This window comes from Tamandua tetradactyla, chromosome 24, assembly GCF_023851605.1.
Source record: "Tamandua tetradactyla isolate mTamTet1 chromosome 24, mTamTet1.pri, whole genome shotgun sequence".
NCBI lineage: Eukaryota > Metazoa > Chordata > Mammalia > Pilosa > Myrmecophagidae > Tamandua > Tamandua tetradactyla.
Genome location: NC_135350.1, coordinates 2,507,378 through 2,528,266, shown reverse-complemented (window position 1 = coordinate 2,528,266; position 20,889 = coordinate 2,507,378). Strand labels below are relative to the sequence as shown.

At 38.8% G+C, this 20,889-nt stretch overlaps 1 protein-coding gene, 1 long non-coding RNA gene and 1 other non-coding gene across 3 annotated transcripts in view; 2 read left to right on the top strand and 1 right to left on the bottom strand.

Annotated features, from left to right (window-relative positions):
* Positions 1–850: 850 nt before the first annotated feature.
* Positions 851–11,756, top strand: LOC143668003 (uncharacterized). The gene is made up of 3 exons (XR_013168234.1): positions 851–1,240; positions 1,486–1,532; positions 2,245–11,756. It is a non-coding gene; the product is annotated as an uncharacterized LOC143668003 (long non-coding RNA).
* On the top strand, positions 1,287–1,417 carry LOC143668619 (small nucleolar RNA SNORA24). The gene has a single exon (XR_013168486.1). It is a non-coding gene; the product is annotated as a small nucleolar RNA SNORA24 (small nucleolar RNA).
* PRSS12 (serine protease 12) overlaps positions 4,151–20,889 on the bottom strand; it is a 116,849-nt gene continuing 100,110 nt past the window's right edge. The window contains exons 9-11 of the mRNA XM_077142444.1: positions 20,260–20,382; positions 6,533–6,813; positions 4,151–4,769 (exon numbers count right to left, since the gene is read on the bottom strand). Coding sequence (XP_076998559.1) covers positions 4,462–4,769; positions 6,533–6,813; positions 20,260–20,382 — 712 coding nt within the window. The 3' untranslated portion in view covers positions 4,151–4,461. The remainder of the gene's footprint in view (positions 4,770–6,532; positions 6,814–20,259; positions 20,383–20,889) is intronic.

The window sequence follows — 20,889 nt, the reverse complement described above, 5'->3', positions numbered from 1 at the left end:
GTCGGGGGCACAGCCCCGGCAGTGGACGGGCCCCTCACAGGACTCCCGGCGCGCGGGGCCCACGTCTCCCTTCTCTAACCCGAGGTGAAACAGACCGTGGGCGAGGCCGGCAACACGGACCGGCCAACGGACTCCGCAGACCGCTAAAGGACAGGGCCGGCAACAAGGGAGCAAGAAGGGAGGACAAGAGCCGCGGGGGCTCCGACACAGGCACTCAAGGAGCAGCTCCGGCAGAACCTGTAGAGCTGTCTGACCTGGTGAGTCAGGAATAACCACCACTTGTAAACTGACTACCTCACAGTACACACTAAGCAACCAACAGCCTTCTCGCCCCCCTCAGCCTTCTCGCGCTCCTCAGCCTTCTCAGCCCCCTCAGCCTTCTCGCCCCCCTCAGCCTTCTCGCCCCCCTCAGCCTTCCCGCCCCCCTCAGCCTTCCCGCCCCCCTCAGCCTTCCCGCCCCCCTCAGCCTTCCCGCCCCCCTCAGCCTTCCCGCCCCCCTCAGCCTTCCCGCCCCCCTCAGCCTTCTCGCCCCCCTCAGCCTTCCCGCCCCCCTCAGCCTTCTCGCCCCCCTCAGCCTTCTCGCCCCCCTCAGCCTTCTCGCCCTCCTCAGCCTTCCGCGCTCGCAAGCCTCAGAATCGCGCGGTCTCGCGAGAGCGCGTTGGCTCCTGGGCCCAGGCGACAAATCCCGACCGACGTGCTGGGCAGGGGAGGGGGTCGGGCCCTGTGGGAAGAGCGGCCACCGGAAGGGGTGGGACCGTGGCGGCCTGCGGCGGAGGGAGAAATCGTGGAGGCTCCGCCCCGCGTGGCGCGTTTTCCGGAAACGTCATCAGCGCTATAAGAACGCGTGCGCCGAAGCGTGCGGCCTTTTGGCCCCGGGAAGTGGCGAGGTTGAGTGTGTGCGTGTGCACGACTGCTTTACAGGTGCCTTAGCGGTGATTAAGGCGGAACTTTCTGGCGTTATTAAAATGGAGGAAGATTGGCGTTGTCGGGGTAGCTGCGGCCAGTCTGGGAGGAGTTTAGGGTCGCGAGCCTGGACGTACTTAGATGCGCTTTCAGTCGCGCGGCGGCCACGTGCGACCCTGAAGCCTGAACTCCAGGAGGAGCGGCCCGGGCCCAAGAGCTGTCCTGGGAAAAGGGTCTCGTGGACTTGAGGGAGAGGGATTCGTTCGTCGGTGTGGCCGGTGACATGTGGTCGTCCTGACTCTAACACCCCGAGACTTAGGAAAGTCATCTCCGGAGGGTGAGTAACATCGAGGCTGCGCGTGCCGGTCACTTCTGGATTTTGTGTCCATGTATCTTTGGGACCTGTCAACCGTGGCAGTCTCCCTTCCTAGCCATGGAAGAGCATATTCTTGTTTATTGGCAAAGCTGTCACCATTTAATTGGTATCAGATTCTGACTTGCACAAGTAACATTCTTCACTGAAAAATCGAGTATTTTGAGTTACTATGCAAGATTTTCTAATTAATTTTCAAATGTTTCTAGGAAGATGGACTAATGCTTGTGATAGGTGTGACTGAAAGTTTAACGAGGTACGTTTCCTTTTGTTATTTTTTGGTTAACCTGAACCTAAGGTGTAAAGAAGGATTTTATAAAACTTAACAGTAGCTGATTTTTCTGCTTAATTTAGCTATTTACATATATTTTAGCTTCTGAATGGTAGAAATATCCAGAAAAAGCATTTGTGTCATTTTATATTCACTGCTATGCATTTGGTGTGAGTTAAGAATTGTAAAGGAAAGAGTTATGGGCCCCATCAGGCTAAGAAAAACAACCCGGGACTTCTCAGGGGCGGTTATCTGCTTCTTGGATGAAGCAACTCCCATGACTCATGTGCGAGAAATGCTTGTTGTAAAAATGTTTATCTGCTTCTTGCATGAAGCACCTGTGACTCATGCTCGACCCTCACCCCCCCCCCCCATCCTACCCCTTAAAAGCTTCCCCAAACCCAGGCTCGGGGCTCTCTCTCTCTCTGTTCCTGCGTGTTCAGTGAGCCCCACGCATGTGTGGTAAGTAAACCCCTTGCGTGTTGCATGAGAGAACGTCTCTTGGAGTCCTCCTTTGCGTGGCAAAACTCTCGAATTCTTACAAAGGAATTGGAAAGCTGAAGTGCCCATTCTTCCAGCGTTTTGTAATTGAGTGAATAGCCACCCAGATGCAGAGTAATTGGATTAGCTTAAAACTTAAGCAGTGTACCGGACAGTCTTAAGATGTGGATTTTATAATGCTGGTTGTCTTTCACAGATGTCAAGAAATCCAAAATGATAGAAGTGACATACATCCTGCCGGTGGATCCTCAGACGTGAATTTGGGTTATATTCGGGATAATCTGGGAACTGGGGGGGGGGGGGCTATATTTTTAATAGGGGCCTAGATGTTAAATATAGTACGGTTTTGAAACAAAATAAAACCCTTTCTTATAGTAGGATAAAATGCTTGATTCATTGGGTAAACACTTGGATGATTAATAGGTGAAAGTGGGAAGGTAAAATGAACATGCATTGTAGGGTATTAATGCACTTTATTTACACAAACTTGCATTGAACACTTGTATTAAAAAACGCTTAAGAGTTATGACAAAATTAGCTATAATAAAGGCATTTCATTAACCATGTGTTAAGGTTCAGCGAACTGCAGGCTGCCTTTTTTCAAAAGTTTTCTTGGAACAACCATGCCCACTTATGGACTGCTTTCTGAGATGTTTACTTTCCTTACCAAGTTTGCCGGCCACCGGTTTACATTGTACCAGCACTACTGGAGGCAGGCTCAATAAAGAATGCTTTTTCTCACCTGTATTGAAGTTTTTCCTTTGTTAAAGTTACAGGCTTTTCTACCTGACACGTGGCTTTGCAGTGGAGTAAACTATACAGCACCTGTAGATTAGCACCAGTTTTACATTTAATGGGGGACAACAAGCTTCCGTTTTGAACACGGAAGGTAAAAGCCCTGCATGGTGACTGGCACTGGCTGGGATTTGGGGGAGGGCCTACAATACCATTCAGGAAGGATTACCCAAATCTGGAGAGGGTGTACCTTTCATATTTCCATCTCTTATGCAAAGATCTTGCATTGCTACTAGGAGTGTCTTAATGAGGGTGCGTAGTGATAACTAACTGAAAAGTGGAGGTGGTCGAGGAGGAGAACTGCCATTGTCAGTGTTGAGGCTCATGAGGGCACAGTGTGGTAGAGCTTTTTCCTATTACCTTGAGTTCTAAGCGTGTTTCCCCATTTTACAAGTTGTCAATAAGTTGTATGAGCCACATATGCAGTATTTAGCACATACAATGTAGGCATATGCATTGAAACGTGGGTAGGAATTTTCCAGTTTGTAGAGGGGAAAACATTTTTAATAGTGTCAGGTTGAGGTGTATCAGCAGTGTTAAGGAATGAATAGGTGGGGTACCAGAGAATTGCAGTAGGTGGCAGTCTTCTGCCATGGTTCAGAAAACCTGGTGTGTGGTGGAAGTTTATTTGGTGTTATAAATTAGAGGTGATTAAGTCATCTAGGAATTAGTTGCATATGTAATCGGTACCATCCCTCTTATATGTGGAGTTTTGCTTTCAAAACCAATGATTCTAAGTTTAAGACTTTGAAGACCAGCAATGCTAATGTAGTTTAACAAGGGTGATTTTATACTGTTGCAACCAAAGAAGTATTCTTTGGAAAAAAATTTATAAAAGTTCCCTTGTGGCCAATTAGTTATAGTTTGATTTTTAATAAAGTATGGAAATAAGATTTGACTAAGGGATAGATGAGTATCTTAAGGATGTGGTATTGAAAACTGCAATGTGCAACTTGAATGCTGAGAGACTGGCATTTTAAGCCTTCATATTGATGAATTATAAATTTGGTGAATAAGTTAGCTTGTATATCCAACACCTAATTGGAAGCATTCTTTTATTAGGCTATAAGAAGTTAATCCCTTAAAATTTTGCTAACTTATAATAAAGTATATTATTATAGGTACTGTAGTTTTAAAATCTATTTTTTCTATTTGGATTTCCATAGTGTTCATACATGGACACTTGGCTTCGAAATACCAAACCACTGAATTCAGGAATGTGCTGTGTGTATACGTCCTGTGGCTTGAGCCTATTCTGGTTTGAGTTTATAGTGGAATTCCCTTTTGGGCTGTGGTTTATCTTCACATGTCAGCCTTTTACATACATAGAAAGGAATGCCACTCTTACCTTTACTTTTTCCATCATATCAAATGCGGGCATACACCAAAGAGCCTTATAGCAAAAAACTTATCTGTAACCCTAAATGTTCACATCACAAGTTCAAAAGCATTAAGGGGTATATAACCTGAATTTTTTTTTTGCCAGTATGTTTACCACAAATGTCATAAAACAAACATGGCTCTCAGATCTCCTTAGTTGTCATCTGTGGCTGAGCAGATTGGAGGTTGAACAATTTTCCATCAGGTTCTTAAACTTTTCTCCTGAAGTCTTCATGAATTACAGTTTGATGACACTCTTTATCCAAGGCACAAAGGCTGAAACTTTGGTATAGACACCAGGAGAACCCTTGACTCCACAGCCATAACCCCAGGAGGTTACCCCGAACACAACCCAGCTCTCTCCAGGCCGTTCACACATGAGCGGGCCTCCGCTGTCTCCTTGGCAACTGTCTGCACGTTTGCGTTCGTGGAGGTTTCCAGCACACAGCATCCTCCCTGTAAACCGACCTTTATAACGTTGTTCACAGAATCTCTTGGGAAGTAAGGGGATGGCTGCTTGTTGTAGAGTTCTTGAATAGGCTCGCCCTACTCAGACCAAATATCTGAATTAGTCAATGAGATTCCAGCTAACAATCTTACTGAAAAGAGCTACATTTAGCATTTTAATGCACATTTAATGTTCTTGGAGAAAAATCCTATGTGGCATTAGTTTAAAATGAATGATAATTATAAATGGCATGTAATGTCATTAACTGTCTGAACCTTGGCACTTAAATATACTCTTACCCTTCACTAATCTTAGTATCACTTTTTAGGAATAATTATTTATGGATTTGGCTCTAGAGATTAAACCTAAAGGATATATTTGTGTACAAGTTAATATTTAAATTCTCTATATTGAAACACTAAGAATGCATGCATGCTTATTTTGTAATAGCACATCAATTCCCCTGAGGTAAATCTATTTAATCAAATTTGGGGGATTAATTGTAAATGACAAATAAGCACAAAGTGGCAGTAACTTCTGAATAGAAACACATTTCTTAAACATTCAGAAACACTGCACATAGTTTACCATACACAAATACTACTTGAGTGATAGTTCATCTGCTGGTAAGCCATTTGCTCATTCTTCAGTAGCTAAAAGGTTTATCTTACATGTTATCCTTTCCTTGGATATAGATTCCACCATTCTCTGATCCTGTTAACTCAACTGGAATAATTAGTCCACAATGACACTCATTCTGTTCAATTCCTTGATTATTTGTATCAATTTAAATATGTCCAAAGGGGACTGAACCTTCCCTTACGAAGTAATCATAATTCTTCCAGATACACTTCTGAGAACTGATTTGCCTCAGGGATCACCATAGTATACAGAGGATGCTATTACCTTTACCTGATTGTCATTATAATAGAAAATGTTTCCTTCTGCAATTTTGTTATGAGGATTGGTACCAGTGCTTTAAAGAGAGTCCAAAATGTTCTCAGTGTCACTGCTTTGAAGTAGTGTATGTCTAAAATCCAGATTTCATGTAATATGGGATAAAATAAACAGATGCATACTAAATTAAACCCTACTGACACTCATCACCTGTGGAGATACACTTGTTCAACACTATTCAAGAGTAAAATTCTCTATGATTATTTTTAACAAAGAAGAACCTGTCAATTCTCTTTATTCAGCAGTCATTTGCGAATTAAGCACTTTTTCCAAGTGAAATCTCAGGTCTGCTCTTCAGGGTCCATCCTGAGCAAGCACTTAGCTGATAACACGTGGCTTCAACTCTACAGCTGCATTTACCTTAGAGGAGTATATGCTAGCACCCTGCTCTTGCTGGGGAGGGGGTTAGGGTGAAGGAGAAATGAGTGGTTTGGGTCCCCAATCAACCCCAGCAGCTCTGTTTTTGTGTATTGTATGTATATTTAGGAATTCTCCACATTATTTGGTTTGCGAAAAAATACCAACAGTTGTTGCCAAAGCCCGTTGTTGGACGGGCTACATCAAAATCATCTAGAAGAGCTCTAAAAATACAGACTGCCAGGCACAAGTCTTGGAGTAGGGTTTTAAAATTTTTCCCTTGTCCCCTCTCTGGGGGTGGGGGGGTACTAAAAGTGGAGGATTCTTTACCCCTTAAGCTCCAACCAGGAAAAAGTCACATATTCCACCCTTGCATTAAAGACAACTGAGTTCTCTTCTCAAGATGTAAATCCAAATTACATGCATGCATTTCTCACAGCAGTATTTCCAAACACCACTAAAGCCTGAACCCATTTAAGATTTTACTGTCCATTGCACACCCAAATAAGTGGATAATAGCAGGCACAAAGTGCATTATTTGTATTACCTGTGTCTCCCCATCCTGTTATGTAACAATTGGGGGCTGTTTTCTGTGGCCTCTCTCTCCAGCGTGGTAAACAGGCTGGCAAGACGTGATTGCTGAATCTGGCACACTGCTCTTCTGGTCCTTGTAATTTAACCAGGGCAATGTCATAGTCACTGCTGTCTGGTCGATACTCTCGGTGAATCACTATCTGTTGGACTCCAATTTCTTCTTCGAACTCCTCAGGCACCAGAGTATGATAATCCCCAACTCGAACAGCATAGTTCCTTGTGCTGTTACCATACCTGAGAGGCAGAGAACTAAATGAGGGACTTGTTTCAGACACTGAAGAGTGGCAAAGTCAGCAAGGAAGGTGAATGAAGAAATGTAAGCATTTCTTCAAGTCATTAGCTCTTGTAAATTTAACCTTTCTTTTCATTTCTCTGACCCATTGCTCCTGGTCTTCGACTTCAAAACCCACCGTCATCACCTCTTTCCTGCACTCACATCACTATTTAATCCACATTGCCTTCTACTCTTAAGCTCTCTTTTCTGAGAAAGAGCAAATGTGGAGAATAAGCAGAAGATAGGGACTAATTGTTAGCTGCTTGTTTCTCCCACTAAAAAAAAAAAAGGATCAAAAGATGGACAAATTGTAGAGGGAAAGATTGCTGTCTTGTATTTGCTGTCTTCATTTTTCTTTCATGTGCAAGATTGTTAGTTCATCCTGAAGCTCCACGAAGTCAGAAACTGTCTGATCTAGCTTTGCACCCCTCAGAGTGCTTAGCACAAGTCCACTGCACTTCTAGTAGGTGGATTCAACCACAAGACTTCGCTGTGAATTAAATGCAGACCAAAATTATTTTCAGGTCAATGTAATCATTATATTCTCTCGTCTCTTAAATCTTTCTCAGATGTCACCTCAATAAGGCTCACTCTGGCACACCCATATTGAAAATTACAACACCTCTCTCCCCCTCCTATCTTCCAGCACACCCAATATCCTTTATTTTCCTTTTTTTTTTTTAAGCACTTACTGCTTTCTACCAAATGATCTAATTTACTACTACTTATTTTTATTTTTCTCTGTCTCCTGTTTGAATGAAAGGTGTTCAAGGCTTGGAATCTTTGTTTTGTTCAGCAATGGATCTTAAGCACTTGGAATAGGTGTATTCCATTATGTAGGAATGCAATATATATTTGTTGAATTAGTGAAGGAACAAATGTCTATCTTTAATGTTAATACTTTTTTCCATAAGAAGCTAATCAATTAAAATTGAATCACAGTATTTTCTAGATTGATAGTTCCAGGTGGTGCAATAGTGGCTCAGTGGCAGAACTCTCGCCTGCCATGTGGGAGACCCAGGTTGATTCCCACAGTCTACCAAAGCCAAAAAATAAAGATAGATAGATGGATATAGATTGATAGTTCCCAGCCTATTTTCCAGCCACCAAACCTTGACTCTAATATATTCATCTACTGCAGGGTTTCTTAGCCTCAGCACCATTAAGATTTTGAAGTAGGTAATTTGTGTGAGGAGCAGTCCTGTGTATTGTAAGATGTTAGAAACAACTCTGGCCTCTGTACGTTAGATGACAGTAATACCCCCTCAGCTGTGAAAGCCATAAATGGCTCCAGCCATTGCCAAATGTTCCCTAGGGGACAAATCATCCCAAGTTGAGAATCATTGACCTGAAATACATGACCCAACCCCACCTCCTGATTATGCCGTCTTTTTCACTGAAAATCATAGCACCTTTTCACAGTCTTCCTATCTACCACAATTTAATGACTTAATGACCACATTCTTGATGTCTTAATTTCCAGTACTTTTCCCTTTTAGTTCCCTGACTTCCTCATTTGTAATGAGCATATTCTGTGTCTCATCTTAACCACCCACGGCCAAGGTGAGATCTAGACCCATTTTTTAACCAAATACTACACACTTCTGAAGTCTTGATTTCAAGCCTCATATATTTGGTGTACTGTCTCCTATCTTAGAGGATGTCAATCCCAGCTGGACTTCAATCCTTTGACCACTAGCGAAAACACTAGTTTTTCATTTCACCTCACTGTACTCATGATTTTCCTTCTTGCCTGGCTTGGATTCCATTGTTTGTTACTATAATTACTCTTCTATAAAACTCTCAGTCTATCTTTCCTTTTATCTGCCAAAACTTGGACTCTGGTTTCAACTTCTACCTACTTAATGATGAATCTGACTGTTAAAGGTGAAAATCACAGAGTGAATCATCTCACTGTGACTTTTTGACTAAAACTTGAGAGTCTTCTACTAGATACAAGAAATAAACTTGAATGTGAGCTTAAAAAAGATACTTAAAAGCTTGGAGTTGCTAGTGGCTGCCTACTTACAATATAGTCTTTCATTTACTCCTATAAAATTCCTGGAGATTATGAGAGACCTAAATATTTTAGTAGCCTTAAATAGGATTCTCCACCTTCCATATATGAAAGAATTTTCTTAATTATGTCAGGTCAAAAAACTGTAAACAGTGCAAAAAAATGATTTGGCTTGTATAGTCAATTACTATAGATCTAAAATAATAATTTCTTGTGATTCCATGAGACTTTTCATTTTCAAATTTAAATCATGTATCTTTAAAGTTCAGAAAACTTTTCATATATTGTGCATAGAGACTGTCCTCTGGTGGTTCCACTTCAAAATTTAAGGACAGTTTAGGATCATTTCACATCTGGAAAATGTAACAATTACTAGCTATGGGAATGTCTCAGTTTGCCAAGGCTGCTATGACAAACACCACCCAATGGGCTAGCTGTAAACCACAAGAACTGTTTGCTCATGGTTTCAGAGGACAGAAATCCCAGATCAAGACATGAGCAAGGTCGTGCTTTCTTTTCCCAGAGCTGGTGGTATTCTGGCAATGACAGCTGTCCATCACACGGTGATCCACTTCATTCTTTCCTCCTGTGGCTCTGGTGCCTGCCTGTATCTTCTGGTTTTTCTCTGTTTATGCTTTCCATTGACTGCTTCCAAATTTTCTCTGTCTTTAAGACCTTCAGCAATGTCGACTAAGAACCATCCTGATTCAATTTGGTCATACCTTAATTAATAACATCTTCAAAAGGTCCTATTTACACATGCAGTCACACCTACAGGAATGCTGATTATGATTAACAAGCAGATTAAGGAAAGTCTGTAAGTCTTTTTTGGGGGTATATGATCCAATCTACCCCATCAGATATTTAAAGAATTCTCACTTCTGCTTTATGAGTACTAATATTACTAGTATGCTATAAAAATATAATATGCCTTATTAACAATATATCCAGGTATTTCAAGTAAAACACCAAATGATTTAACACCTTTCTAACAAGAATAATTGTCAATGCACTCTTGAAAGGGCTGAAATGATTTATATATCATTGGGGTGGAATTTCAAAAACTTCCTAAAAACTATGTTGTCCGTTATGTTAGCTACTAGCCACATGTGGCTACTGAGCACTTGAAATGTGGTTAGTCTGAATTGAGATGTACTAAAACTATAAAATATACAAAGAATTTTGAAGATTTCACATGAGAAAGGAATAGTAAATATATTATCTCGATAGATAATGAGAATACTAAATATCTCAATAATTTTTATAAATTACATTTTGAAATGATAATTTTTTGATATACTGGATTAGATAAAATAATTATTAAAATTAATTTCACCTGTGTAGTTTTTTTTTAAGCTTTTCTTAATGTGGCTACAAGAAAATTTAAAGTTACATAAATGACTTCAATGTATGGCTTACATTATATTTCTATTAGAACTAGTCAGAGATAATTTTGCGTAAATTAAGCATCATACTTTATTTTATATCTTTAATGCAGTCTCTTACATTGTTTATGAGCAATCTTTATGCTTGAATAATGACCTATTCCCTTTAGATGTCAGCTTTATATCCTTTAAGATAAACACATTACTGTTCAACCTAAAAATTAAAGACTTGGTGCAAAATTGTTTTCCATTCTGTGAAAAAGAGCTGTGGCAAACTTAACTAAAATGGTCTTTTCATCTGTATAAATGGCTGTATAAATCTATCCTGCAATATCTTTAAAAATTGGGTCTTGTGTGAACAGTAAATAAAGAAGCAGGATATTACCACATCAAAGATTTTTTTTTAAAGTAATCTCATGGTATAATCTAGGAATACCTAGAGTGTACAATGATAGTCACTAAATGTATAAATTAAAAAAATGTTTTTGCATGAGGAAGAACAAAGGAATGTCAAATATTGCAGGGTGTTGAAATAGGTGGTAATTCATATATTAAAGCTTTAACTTATGTGTGAAACTAAAGCAAAAAATTTATTTGGTACAAAATTTATATTTTGACTAGTGTATTTTCTAATATAACTTATGTGGATAGATTAATTGAACACCATAAGTACACGGAACCTTGAATAGGACATGAGATTTTGTAGGTTTGTCCAGAGTGATGTCCCAATAAATCCCAAAGTAATTTGAACAGTGAATAAAAAGTATTTGCAAAGTCCCCTTGGGGGAATGGTGAGAAAGGGGGGAAATTAAACTTCTCCATGTGGAGAATTCCTGATGTTCTCACAAGTAGTGAAGACAACCAAAGCAATAGGTTTAGCCCTTAATCTTGGGGTTTGTTCATATGAAAATTATTCCCACATAGGATAGACTAAACCTACTTAAAATTAGGCCTAAGAGCCCCCCCAGAGAACCTCTTTTGTTGCTCAGATGTGGCCTCTCTCAGCCAACACGACAAGCAAATTCACTGCCCTCCCCCTCTCTACATGGGACATGACTTCCAGGGGTGTGGACCTTCCTGGCAATGTTAGTTAAGGTATGTAAGAGAGGCTAGAGGGAAGTACCTGAAAATGTAGAGCTGTGTTCCAGTAGCCATGTTTCTTAAAGATGATTGTATAATGATATAGCTTTCACAATGTGACTGTGTGATTGTGAAAACCTTGTGTCTGATTCTCCTTTTATCTATGGTATGGACAGATGAGTAGAACATGGATTAAAAATAAATAAATAATGGGAACAAATGTTAAAATAAATTTAGTAGATTGAAATGCTAGTGATCAATTAAAGGGACGGGTGAGGAGTATAGGAAAAAACAATAGGGGAAACAAAAGCTAAAATATATTGGGTAGATGGAAATACTAGTAGTCAATGATGAATATAATACAACTGTGTGATGATATTGTGAAGTATTGATTATATACCAAGAATGGAATGATCATATAGTAAGAATGTTCATGTTTTATACTGCAGTTTTTAAAAAAATTTTTAATTAAAAAAAGAGTAATCTCGGTGATAAAGTCTTGGGTTATCTTACCTTAATGTGCTATATTACCTAGGGTTCTCTAGAGAAACTGAATCAGCAGGAAATATCCGTAGATATAAACTTTATAAAAGTGTCTCACTACCATGGAAACGTAGAGTCCAAGGTTTGTAGGGCAGGCTGCAAGCTGGTAACTCCGATGAAGGTCCTCAGTGAACTCTCAGGAGAGGATGGCTGGACAGCCGTAGGAATGGAAGAGTCCACAATCTGTAGGGCAAGTGGTGAGGCTGACAACTGATGAAGGGTCTGGATGAACTCCACAGGAGAGGCTCGCTGGCCGAAGCAGGAAGAGGAACTGTCTCTTCTGAATCTTCCATGTACACATACTAAACATCCCTAATTTACTGAAACCAAAGGACTATCTAACCAATTCCTATCTTGTAACAAAACCATCACTGAAGTTTCCATTTTATAAAAAAATTTCCACAAAGATCTAATGTTCTTGTTAACCCTAGCTGTACAACAAAATGATCTATATCGCATTTAAAATATACAAATATCCAGGACCCACAATCTCAGAAAGTATAAATTAATAGGGCTGGAGTAGGAACACAGATGTTCAAATTCACAATCAAGATTGAGAACCAATGAACCAAGGACTCTTAAAGGTATATATGCACAAAACTCCTGCCTCTGCATGTCCGGAATTTCATTTGGTGAAGTGAGCATGCTAAAAGACTACTCATAGATACAAGAAAAATGTAAAAAGCGTAAACCTTCTATACATACAATGTGTTCTCTGATCAAGGAGTTTTATGCAGGTATTTTCCAGTATACCCTAGAATTAGCATGCTCAAAAATCTGGAGTTAATATTAAATACTAAATTAAATTCCTGACAAGAAGGAAAATAAGCACTATTCTTGTCAAAACTAAGTTCTATATTAGTGCCAATATTTTTAAGTTATCCTGATATAAGGAAACGGGGCCTACTAAACCCATATAGTGATTCCCGAACTCCTCTAACTTGGATTATTTTTAGAATAGATTTACTGCTTAGGATTTAAAGAGCATCTGACATGAGACTGGATTAGTTTGCCAATCAAATATTTGTCTTCTAGCTTTACCTCTCCTATGGGTGTGATTGTATACTTCAGGTTTAACACTTTGGCTAAATGTTTAGATTTATTATGGTTCCAGACCTCTCAAGGAAACATAAAGGGATCTTCTTTTTCAAAACATATTTTAAGATCATGTTATTTTGGTAGACTTTCGATTATGATATCCAAAAATGCTTTTAAAACAAACATTTCAGGATTTGGCTGACACTCATTCAGTTGTTTGCTTGCTGAAATGCTTTCAACTCCCCCTCAAATGAAATTGGCTGAAATTCCCAGACAAGCTCGAGCAAGAAAGGATCTGAGACCAGGAGTTTAGTAAAATCCAACACCCCATTTCCCTAAGACTCTGGGGTTAAAATAAAGATAGGAAGATTATATAAAATAGTGACAATTCTAAGGAGGCAAAACAAATAAAGAACAACAAAAATTAGCAGAATAAAAAGTGGAAGAGTTAACCATCAGGGTGTCTGGTCATATTCTGTATGTGTGTTCTCCACATGGAGTCGTCAGTACAAGAAAACATTTTACCTCAGTTTATGCATATCTATTACTAGAATCTGTTTTTCTCTGCTGTCTACATGAAACGCACAAGTGGTTGACTGAAGTTCAGTCTGTGTGAATGGTTCTACTTGCCTGAGGAGAAGTGTCCTACTTTGCAGAATCTTGCACTGTGCCTTACATAAATATGTGTGTGTGCTCAGGAAATGATTTCTGCATGATTATGTGCCTTCAGACCATGTTCTTAAGAAATCTGCTATTAGTCATGTTGGAACATATATGTAACTGATACACTGTGTCCTTAAAAAGTCTCACTACCTCAGTGGCTCTTCTTTCTAATTACAAAGATCTGGACATTTCTTATTTTTGGATCAACAATCTCATAATTTCCAGCTGCTATCATGTTTCTAGGTAAAAAAATTAAAAAGATAAAACCAGGTGAAGTTATAATGTTGAACAAATCAAATATGGAGTAGAATTACAGAAATGAGAGGACTTTTTTACAAGTACATTCCTCCAAAATTGCATTTCTTATCAGAACAAGAAATTGTAGCTTACTATTTAAGTGTTTTTCTCTCAATCATACTGCTGCAACATTGTAGAAAGAGTGTCATTTCATGGTACTTATGGTTGTGATTCAGAACAAACAAACAACAAAAATAAGCCATTTATGTTGTATAAGATTCGTGGGACAAATACAAAAAACTTAAATTGTCTGAGTTTCCACATTAACCTGCCAACAGGATATTGCATTCCAAAGTCTGTATTGTACTAACACCAGGAAAGACATGAAAAATGAAAGATAGAAGTCTCTTAAATAGTGATTTGCCAATAGTTAACCCTTGTTATATTGGCACAGAAAGGTCTTGGATCCCTCACAATTTGTGAAAGTCATAGGGCACACTTGAGAAATAAGAGTTGGAGTTACTAGACCACTACCAGCCTTCTAATAAGTTACCTTCATCACGTAAAGAGACTATTTTACATGAAAAGAGTGTAACTGAGGCTGTTGAAGCTGAAGTAATTGCATTCTGATCTCATCCTCCCCAGGCCACCATCCCTATATGATATTTTTCTGATAGGAAGATTATATAAAATAGTGACTATTCTAAGAAGGCAAAACAAAGAACGCTCATCCATATAATAAAATAACTTTGATCATATTAATCTATGCCTTATTGTTCAGATATGGTCACTCTGGAGCACCGGCCCACATCAAAACTGTAAGAACTAGGTGCCAAGGGAGGCCCGATAAGCAGAAACCTTTATGTATGCAGAAGTCTGGTAGTCAAAAAAGCATTGGAAATACAAATAGAAAGAAATAGAGGGGTGGGAGAGCTAATTTCCAAATATGAAATTCAGGTTCCCTACTAGCAGGCAGGGGAACTTACCTTAGAATAAAATATCTTTTCACCTCCCAAGAAATCTAAAAAAGAAAGTAACCTCTCAGAGCCTGACTATACTGCTTCTTCGTTACAGTTGCCACAATTCAGTAGGAAATCTAAATTATAAATTTCAATGTTTTTAGTGATTAAAGAAGGTTGTTTTAACACAATGTCCCTGAACCAGAAAAACAAAATTTGGTGCTTGTTCTAATCACTGGTAACTCACCCTTTGCCTTTTAATAAACTTACCGCAATAAAGATGTGAGTGCAGCCTCCTTAGGCCTATGAAACAGGGAATCTATAAAATCTGATAAAGGTTACAGACCAAGTCAGATGGATATTTAACACATTGGCAAAGCAATTTTCCTCTACTCACATTAAAAGAGTTTTATGTTATATCTAAAGCATATCAAAATACGACAGTCTTCCCCTGTGCAATTTTATCAATTGCCTTTACCTTATACTACACAGATAATGGTAAGAAATTCGGAATGACATATGGAACAAGTTATCTGTTGATCTGAGCTTGAAATACCACTATTCTCTAAAGAGACCAGCATTCTTAAATGTATCCACTATCTGAAGCTGAGCCCTACTTCCATCATGCAACAATCACTTAGGAGCATCTACTCTGTGCCAAATAATACACTGGACACTGGTTTATAAACACAGTTGAGACAATTACTGACTTTAAGCAATAATCTAGAAGGAGCAGATTATGGGAAGAATAATTATCCATAAACAAATAAATCCAAATGTGTATCTTTTTTTAAAAATGACCTTCCAAGGAACCCAAACATCAGATCAAAGTTTTCAAGCTCAAGTGAAATTTTGGGGGCAACTTCCCCAGTTCAATACTTTAAGCCTTGAACTCCTAAGTCTATAACTTTAAACAGAGACAAGGAGTTTTGAACAAGAAGAGGATAATCTAAATGTAACCTCCTGAAGAATCATTTTGCCTAAACTCTAAACCTCAAAACAGGTTTCCCCAAGGTTATCTCGTTTCCTACCTTACTCTTCTCCACTAGTAAGTAAAACAAAATAATTCTTAATTCCCTACTTTTTCTAGTATTTCATGATTACTCTCTATCTCTGAACCCCAGCATAATACTAACCAGCATTTGTTTTGAATCTTATAATTAAAAAAATAACTTTTACATGCAATGCAGACCATTTGTTCCTCATAGCTACACTGTGAAACGTTAATTCTCTCATTTTACAGATGAGAAAGCTGAGGCTCAGAGAAGTTAAACGGTTTTCTGCAGAGTTAACCAATTAATAGTTGGAGGATCTATCACTGTAACACTGTTCTTGACAGCCAGAACTTGTCTCCTTCTGTTATACTCTGTACCAAGTTCTACTGATTTCTGTCATGAGGTCTCTACCTTCTCTCTCTTTCTTTCCTTTTCCACCTTCTATCTTTATTATTACAATAGGCTTATAACTGTTTTCCCTCCACTTTTTACCCTGGTTGTCCTTAATCATTTGGTGATGTACCAATTTGAGTCACTGGAGAAAAAGGACACATAAGCACATTTGCACAGATGTTTTATATAATTTCAAGCTCATTCACAGAACTCTAGATTAAGAATTTTGCTTTACCACCTCAGATCTATCTTGTACATCTCCAAATTATTCATCCCCTAAAATTCCTCTTTGATCATATTTAAGGTTGAAAAATTTTCAATGGTTTCCCACTGCCCAGAGAACGAAATAGAAATTCTAGCATTCCTGGCCTTCCCAGCTCCTTTCTAACTCTACTACACAAACCTAAGATGTGCTGTTCAGCTAACACCTGCCATCCTTCAAGCATTCCTTCTGCTTTCTCACATCTATGCTCTAATCATCAGACATTATCTACACTTGGCCTCTCTATGAATATATGAGCCCATCCTCTCTCTGAACAGACCCCATAACAGAACTCACTTTTCCATCCACGTATGGCCCATTCTATCTTTGGACTATCCACTAGGAGACTGGCTTAAGGAATAAAAATTAAACAATAACAACTTTAAACGCTTTCTTACTTGTTAAAATAAAAATTATCTCCCTTTAACAGGTCCTCAAATCTACTCTGATTCCATTCAAGCAGGGATCAAATATTTTTAAAAAGCTAACTATGTGATCCCTTAAATATTCTCCATTCAAGCTTAAGCAGCCCCAGTTCCTTCAAAATGGTTGGGATACATCTCCCCTTTCTGCCAGCCCTCGTGGAAGCACCATGTTTCTTTTTCATAGGTGTGGCACCCAGAACTGAGCACAGCGCTTTACTCTCCCACAATGGCTTGCTTAAGCCCAGCACTCGAGAATGCAAGGCTTGTTACCGCTTTGTCTGAACACCATTCTTCTGTCAGTGCAACCCAACTCTGAACTAACTTCATGGGCAACCACATTGCATTGCTAACTCATATTAAGACTGTAAGACACTAAAACTCATGAATCTTTTTTTCTTATGTTATATTTAAGCCTTGTTTCCTGGAACTAAAGGGAGCCATACTGCCTGTTAGATCAGCCCAGCAAGATCTCTGCCACCACGTTCCTATCTTCCTACATGTTAGTGTGCCCTCCCAGTTTCCTGGCATCTGAAGATATAATAAACTCACCAGTGTCCTATTAGAGTTTAGTGATTAATATGTTGAATAGGACAAGGATAAGGGTTCTGTCAACTTCATTATATTTATCTCCATAAAAATTTATCACAGGTACAGATCACATTTTTTTCTATTCTCTAAGCCAGTGGATCTTAAACTTGAGCGTATGTAAGGCTTATCTGGGGAACCTGGTAGAAACACAAACCTCCAGATCACAACTCCAAAGACTCAGTAGAATATTTCTCATACCATACACAAAAATAAACAGTAGGTAGATTAAAAACCTAAATATGAAAAGCAAAACTGTAAAACTTTAAGAAAAAATAAGAGTGTCTTCATTAAATGGGCCAGGAAAAGACTTTTAAAGTAAAATATCAAATGCTTTTGTCTAGCGTTAAAAGATTGACACATTTAAACATATTAAAATTTAATGTATTTTTTTTGGAAATTAGACTATAAGCAAAGTAAAAGAACATTTCTAAGACTGGGAAAAGATATGTGTAACACCTAACAACACAGGCTTTGAACACAGAACATAAGCAAAACTCTACAAAATCAATTATAAAAAGACAAATAGAAAAATGGGGTAAAGAATACAAAGAATTTAAAACATTAACAGGAGAAATGTAATTAAAAAGAAATTCAAAAACTCTAAGATCTGCCAAACTTAAAAATTTTGGTAACATCAAGTTTAGGTGGAGAGGTACATAAACATGAACCTATATAAGGCTGTGATATAAACTGGAACACCTGCTTTAGAGAGTAAACTGGTAGTACATAGTAAAACTGAAGGGAGCCTGTAGTCCAGGATGCAGCATAATGTCCCCACATGGTATATGGACATTTACTACAACATTGTTTTTGTTGTTGTTGTTTTAATGTATATATTTTTTCTATGCTGTATGGAGAGGTCTCATTTCATTCTTTTTCCATGTGACTATCCCATTACTGCAGCATGTTTTTTGGAGGGGCGGGGTGAGTACACAGGTGATACTGGTTTGTTTGTTTGTTTGTTTTTGGATGGGCAGGCACTGGGAATTGAACCCAGATTTCTGGCATGGCAGGAGAGAATTCTGCCACCGAGCCACCGTTGCACCACCCGTTGCACCACTGTTTTTCAATTGTGAAAAAACTGAAACCACCTAACTCTCCGGAGGTAGGAGAATAAACAAACTGTGGTTTGATATTATAGTAGGAGTTAAAACTCATATGGCAGTACAAGCAAATGAACAAAATCTACATCAATGTATTTCAAATACATAATGAAACAAAGGTATGTACATATGATATCATATATGAAGAATATAAAACACATTTTCATTTGAAAGAACTTTTCTAACAATATACTACACATTTTTAAAAACATCTTATTATGACAACCTTCAAACACACAAAATGAGAGTATAGTACAATGAAGCTCCATGTACTTATAACCTAACTACAATAATTATCAATATTTTGCCAAACATTGGTATATATTTTTTTAAATTTTTATTAATAAAACCAATCAACATACAATATGAACATTCTTAACATATGACCATTCCACACTTGGTGTGCAATCCGTGGCTCACAACATCATCACCTAGCCGTATATTCATCACTGTGATCACTTCTCAGAACATTGACATCACTCAGAAAAACTCATACATACCATACCCCTTACTTCTCCCTCTCATTGACCACTAGTATTTCCCTCTACCCAATTTATTTTAACATTTGTTCCCCCTATTATTTATTTTATTTTTTAAATCCTATTTGGTATATATTTTTAAATACCAAAATTCATTCTAAGGAAATGGCCATTAACCAGGACCCAAGAAAGACCAATGGACAAGGAGAAAAGAGAGCTGGGATTTATTGTGGGCTCTGCCACCTTGAGCTTAGGGACTGATTTTCTACATGTGATTGCCCCTGTGAACTGTGAAGACCGCAGATCCAACTAATAAAATGTTTAAGACAAGAGAAAATAACCAGGAGTAGCTATATAAATGCTAAGAATAAAACTGATACCACCTGATTTTCTAGGGAGTGAAAACAGAGAGCTCTAAAAGACAAGCCTCAAGAAGACTCGAAGAATCAAAAACACTAAAACTACACTATCTATTCCTTAGCATTCATAATTACGTAGTCTGAGATCTTGTCTGAGGATATGATTTTACCCTGAGATATGTTTTGGGGGAAGCACTAACATAGCTCCTATGAGCCATCTTCTCTTCTCCCTAAACCCAGAGTTTGCTTTACCACTAAGGGCAGTAGCTTCCTGAATGCTCTCTTTGATCTTTATGTCACTGTTTTGGATTGACACGAAAAAAGAATGAAATAAACACATGTTCAAGTTCTCAGCCCCAGGTCCCATAACTGTGATCCTATTTAGAAATAGGATCTTTGAAGATGTTATTAGTTAAGGTGAGGCCAAACTGGATTAGGGTTAGTGCTAATCCCATAAAACTGGAGTTCTTGTAAGGAAAGGAAATCTGGACACAGTAAGAGAGATATAGAGACAGCCATGTGACAGGCAGAAGTTGAGATGCCACAAACCAAAGGACACTGCGGACTGCTCTGGCCATTATCAGAATGCTACAAACTTCAGAGGAAGCATGGCCCTCCCAACCCCTTGATTCAGACTTCCAGCCTCTAGAACTGTCAAATAATACATTTCTGTGGTTTCCAGCCAACCAATCTGTGGGACATTATACAGCAGCCCTGGCAAACTGAGACAGTCATCTCCCTCACTTCTTCAATGCCACTGGCACAGAGAGGGAAGGCCTATAGCCTGGCTGTGACACCCCAAGTCTCTGACATGCAGAATAGATAGGGAGATCTGGCAACTAAGAGCCAAAATGAGTTGATTGGAAAGGTGAACACATACCTCTTGAAGCAATGTGCTGCTGTAAGGACCCAGCAGCTACTCAGGAGTGTGGCCCCACAAAGCAGTCTGCCATCTCCATGGGATGATTTCAGCCGGAGGGAAACTTGCCATGGCCAGCCACCCCTAAGAAGGAAACCAGACACACATCAACACAATCAAAAGACAGAAAAGCAAAGGAAAGCATTGGCTAAGGCAATGATTTAGAAAGCTTGGGGGTTACGGCAAAGGAGTATAAAGAGACTGTATGACATAAGGTCCCTTCTTATTTTGAAAATCATGCCCCTTCAACTCTGAGCAGACTGCATCCCAACAACTCTGAAGATTGATTACAGGCATCTTTATGCGTGCGGCCCACCTACCTGACACATTGGGAAATAGTTTTGCATTTTTTATATTTCATAATTTGAAAATATAATGCCTCTCCTCATTCTACCTCACCTAAGCTGTCTGAAACTATTTAATAAACAAATAAAGTGCTGGTTTTTCTTCACAAATCAGCAAATCCAACAAACAAAAATATTAAAATGAAACAAGCCTGAAACAAACATGTTCTAAATCAAATGAAGCTCTGTTGTCAGACATTTTTTTTCAAATTCCTGGTTAAATCATTTTGTTTCTGCCACATACTTT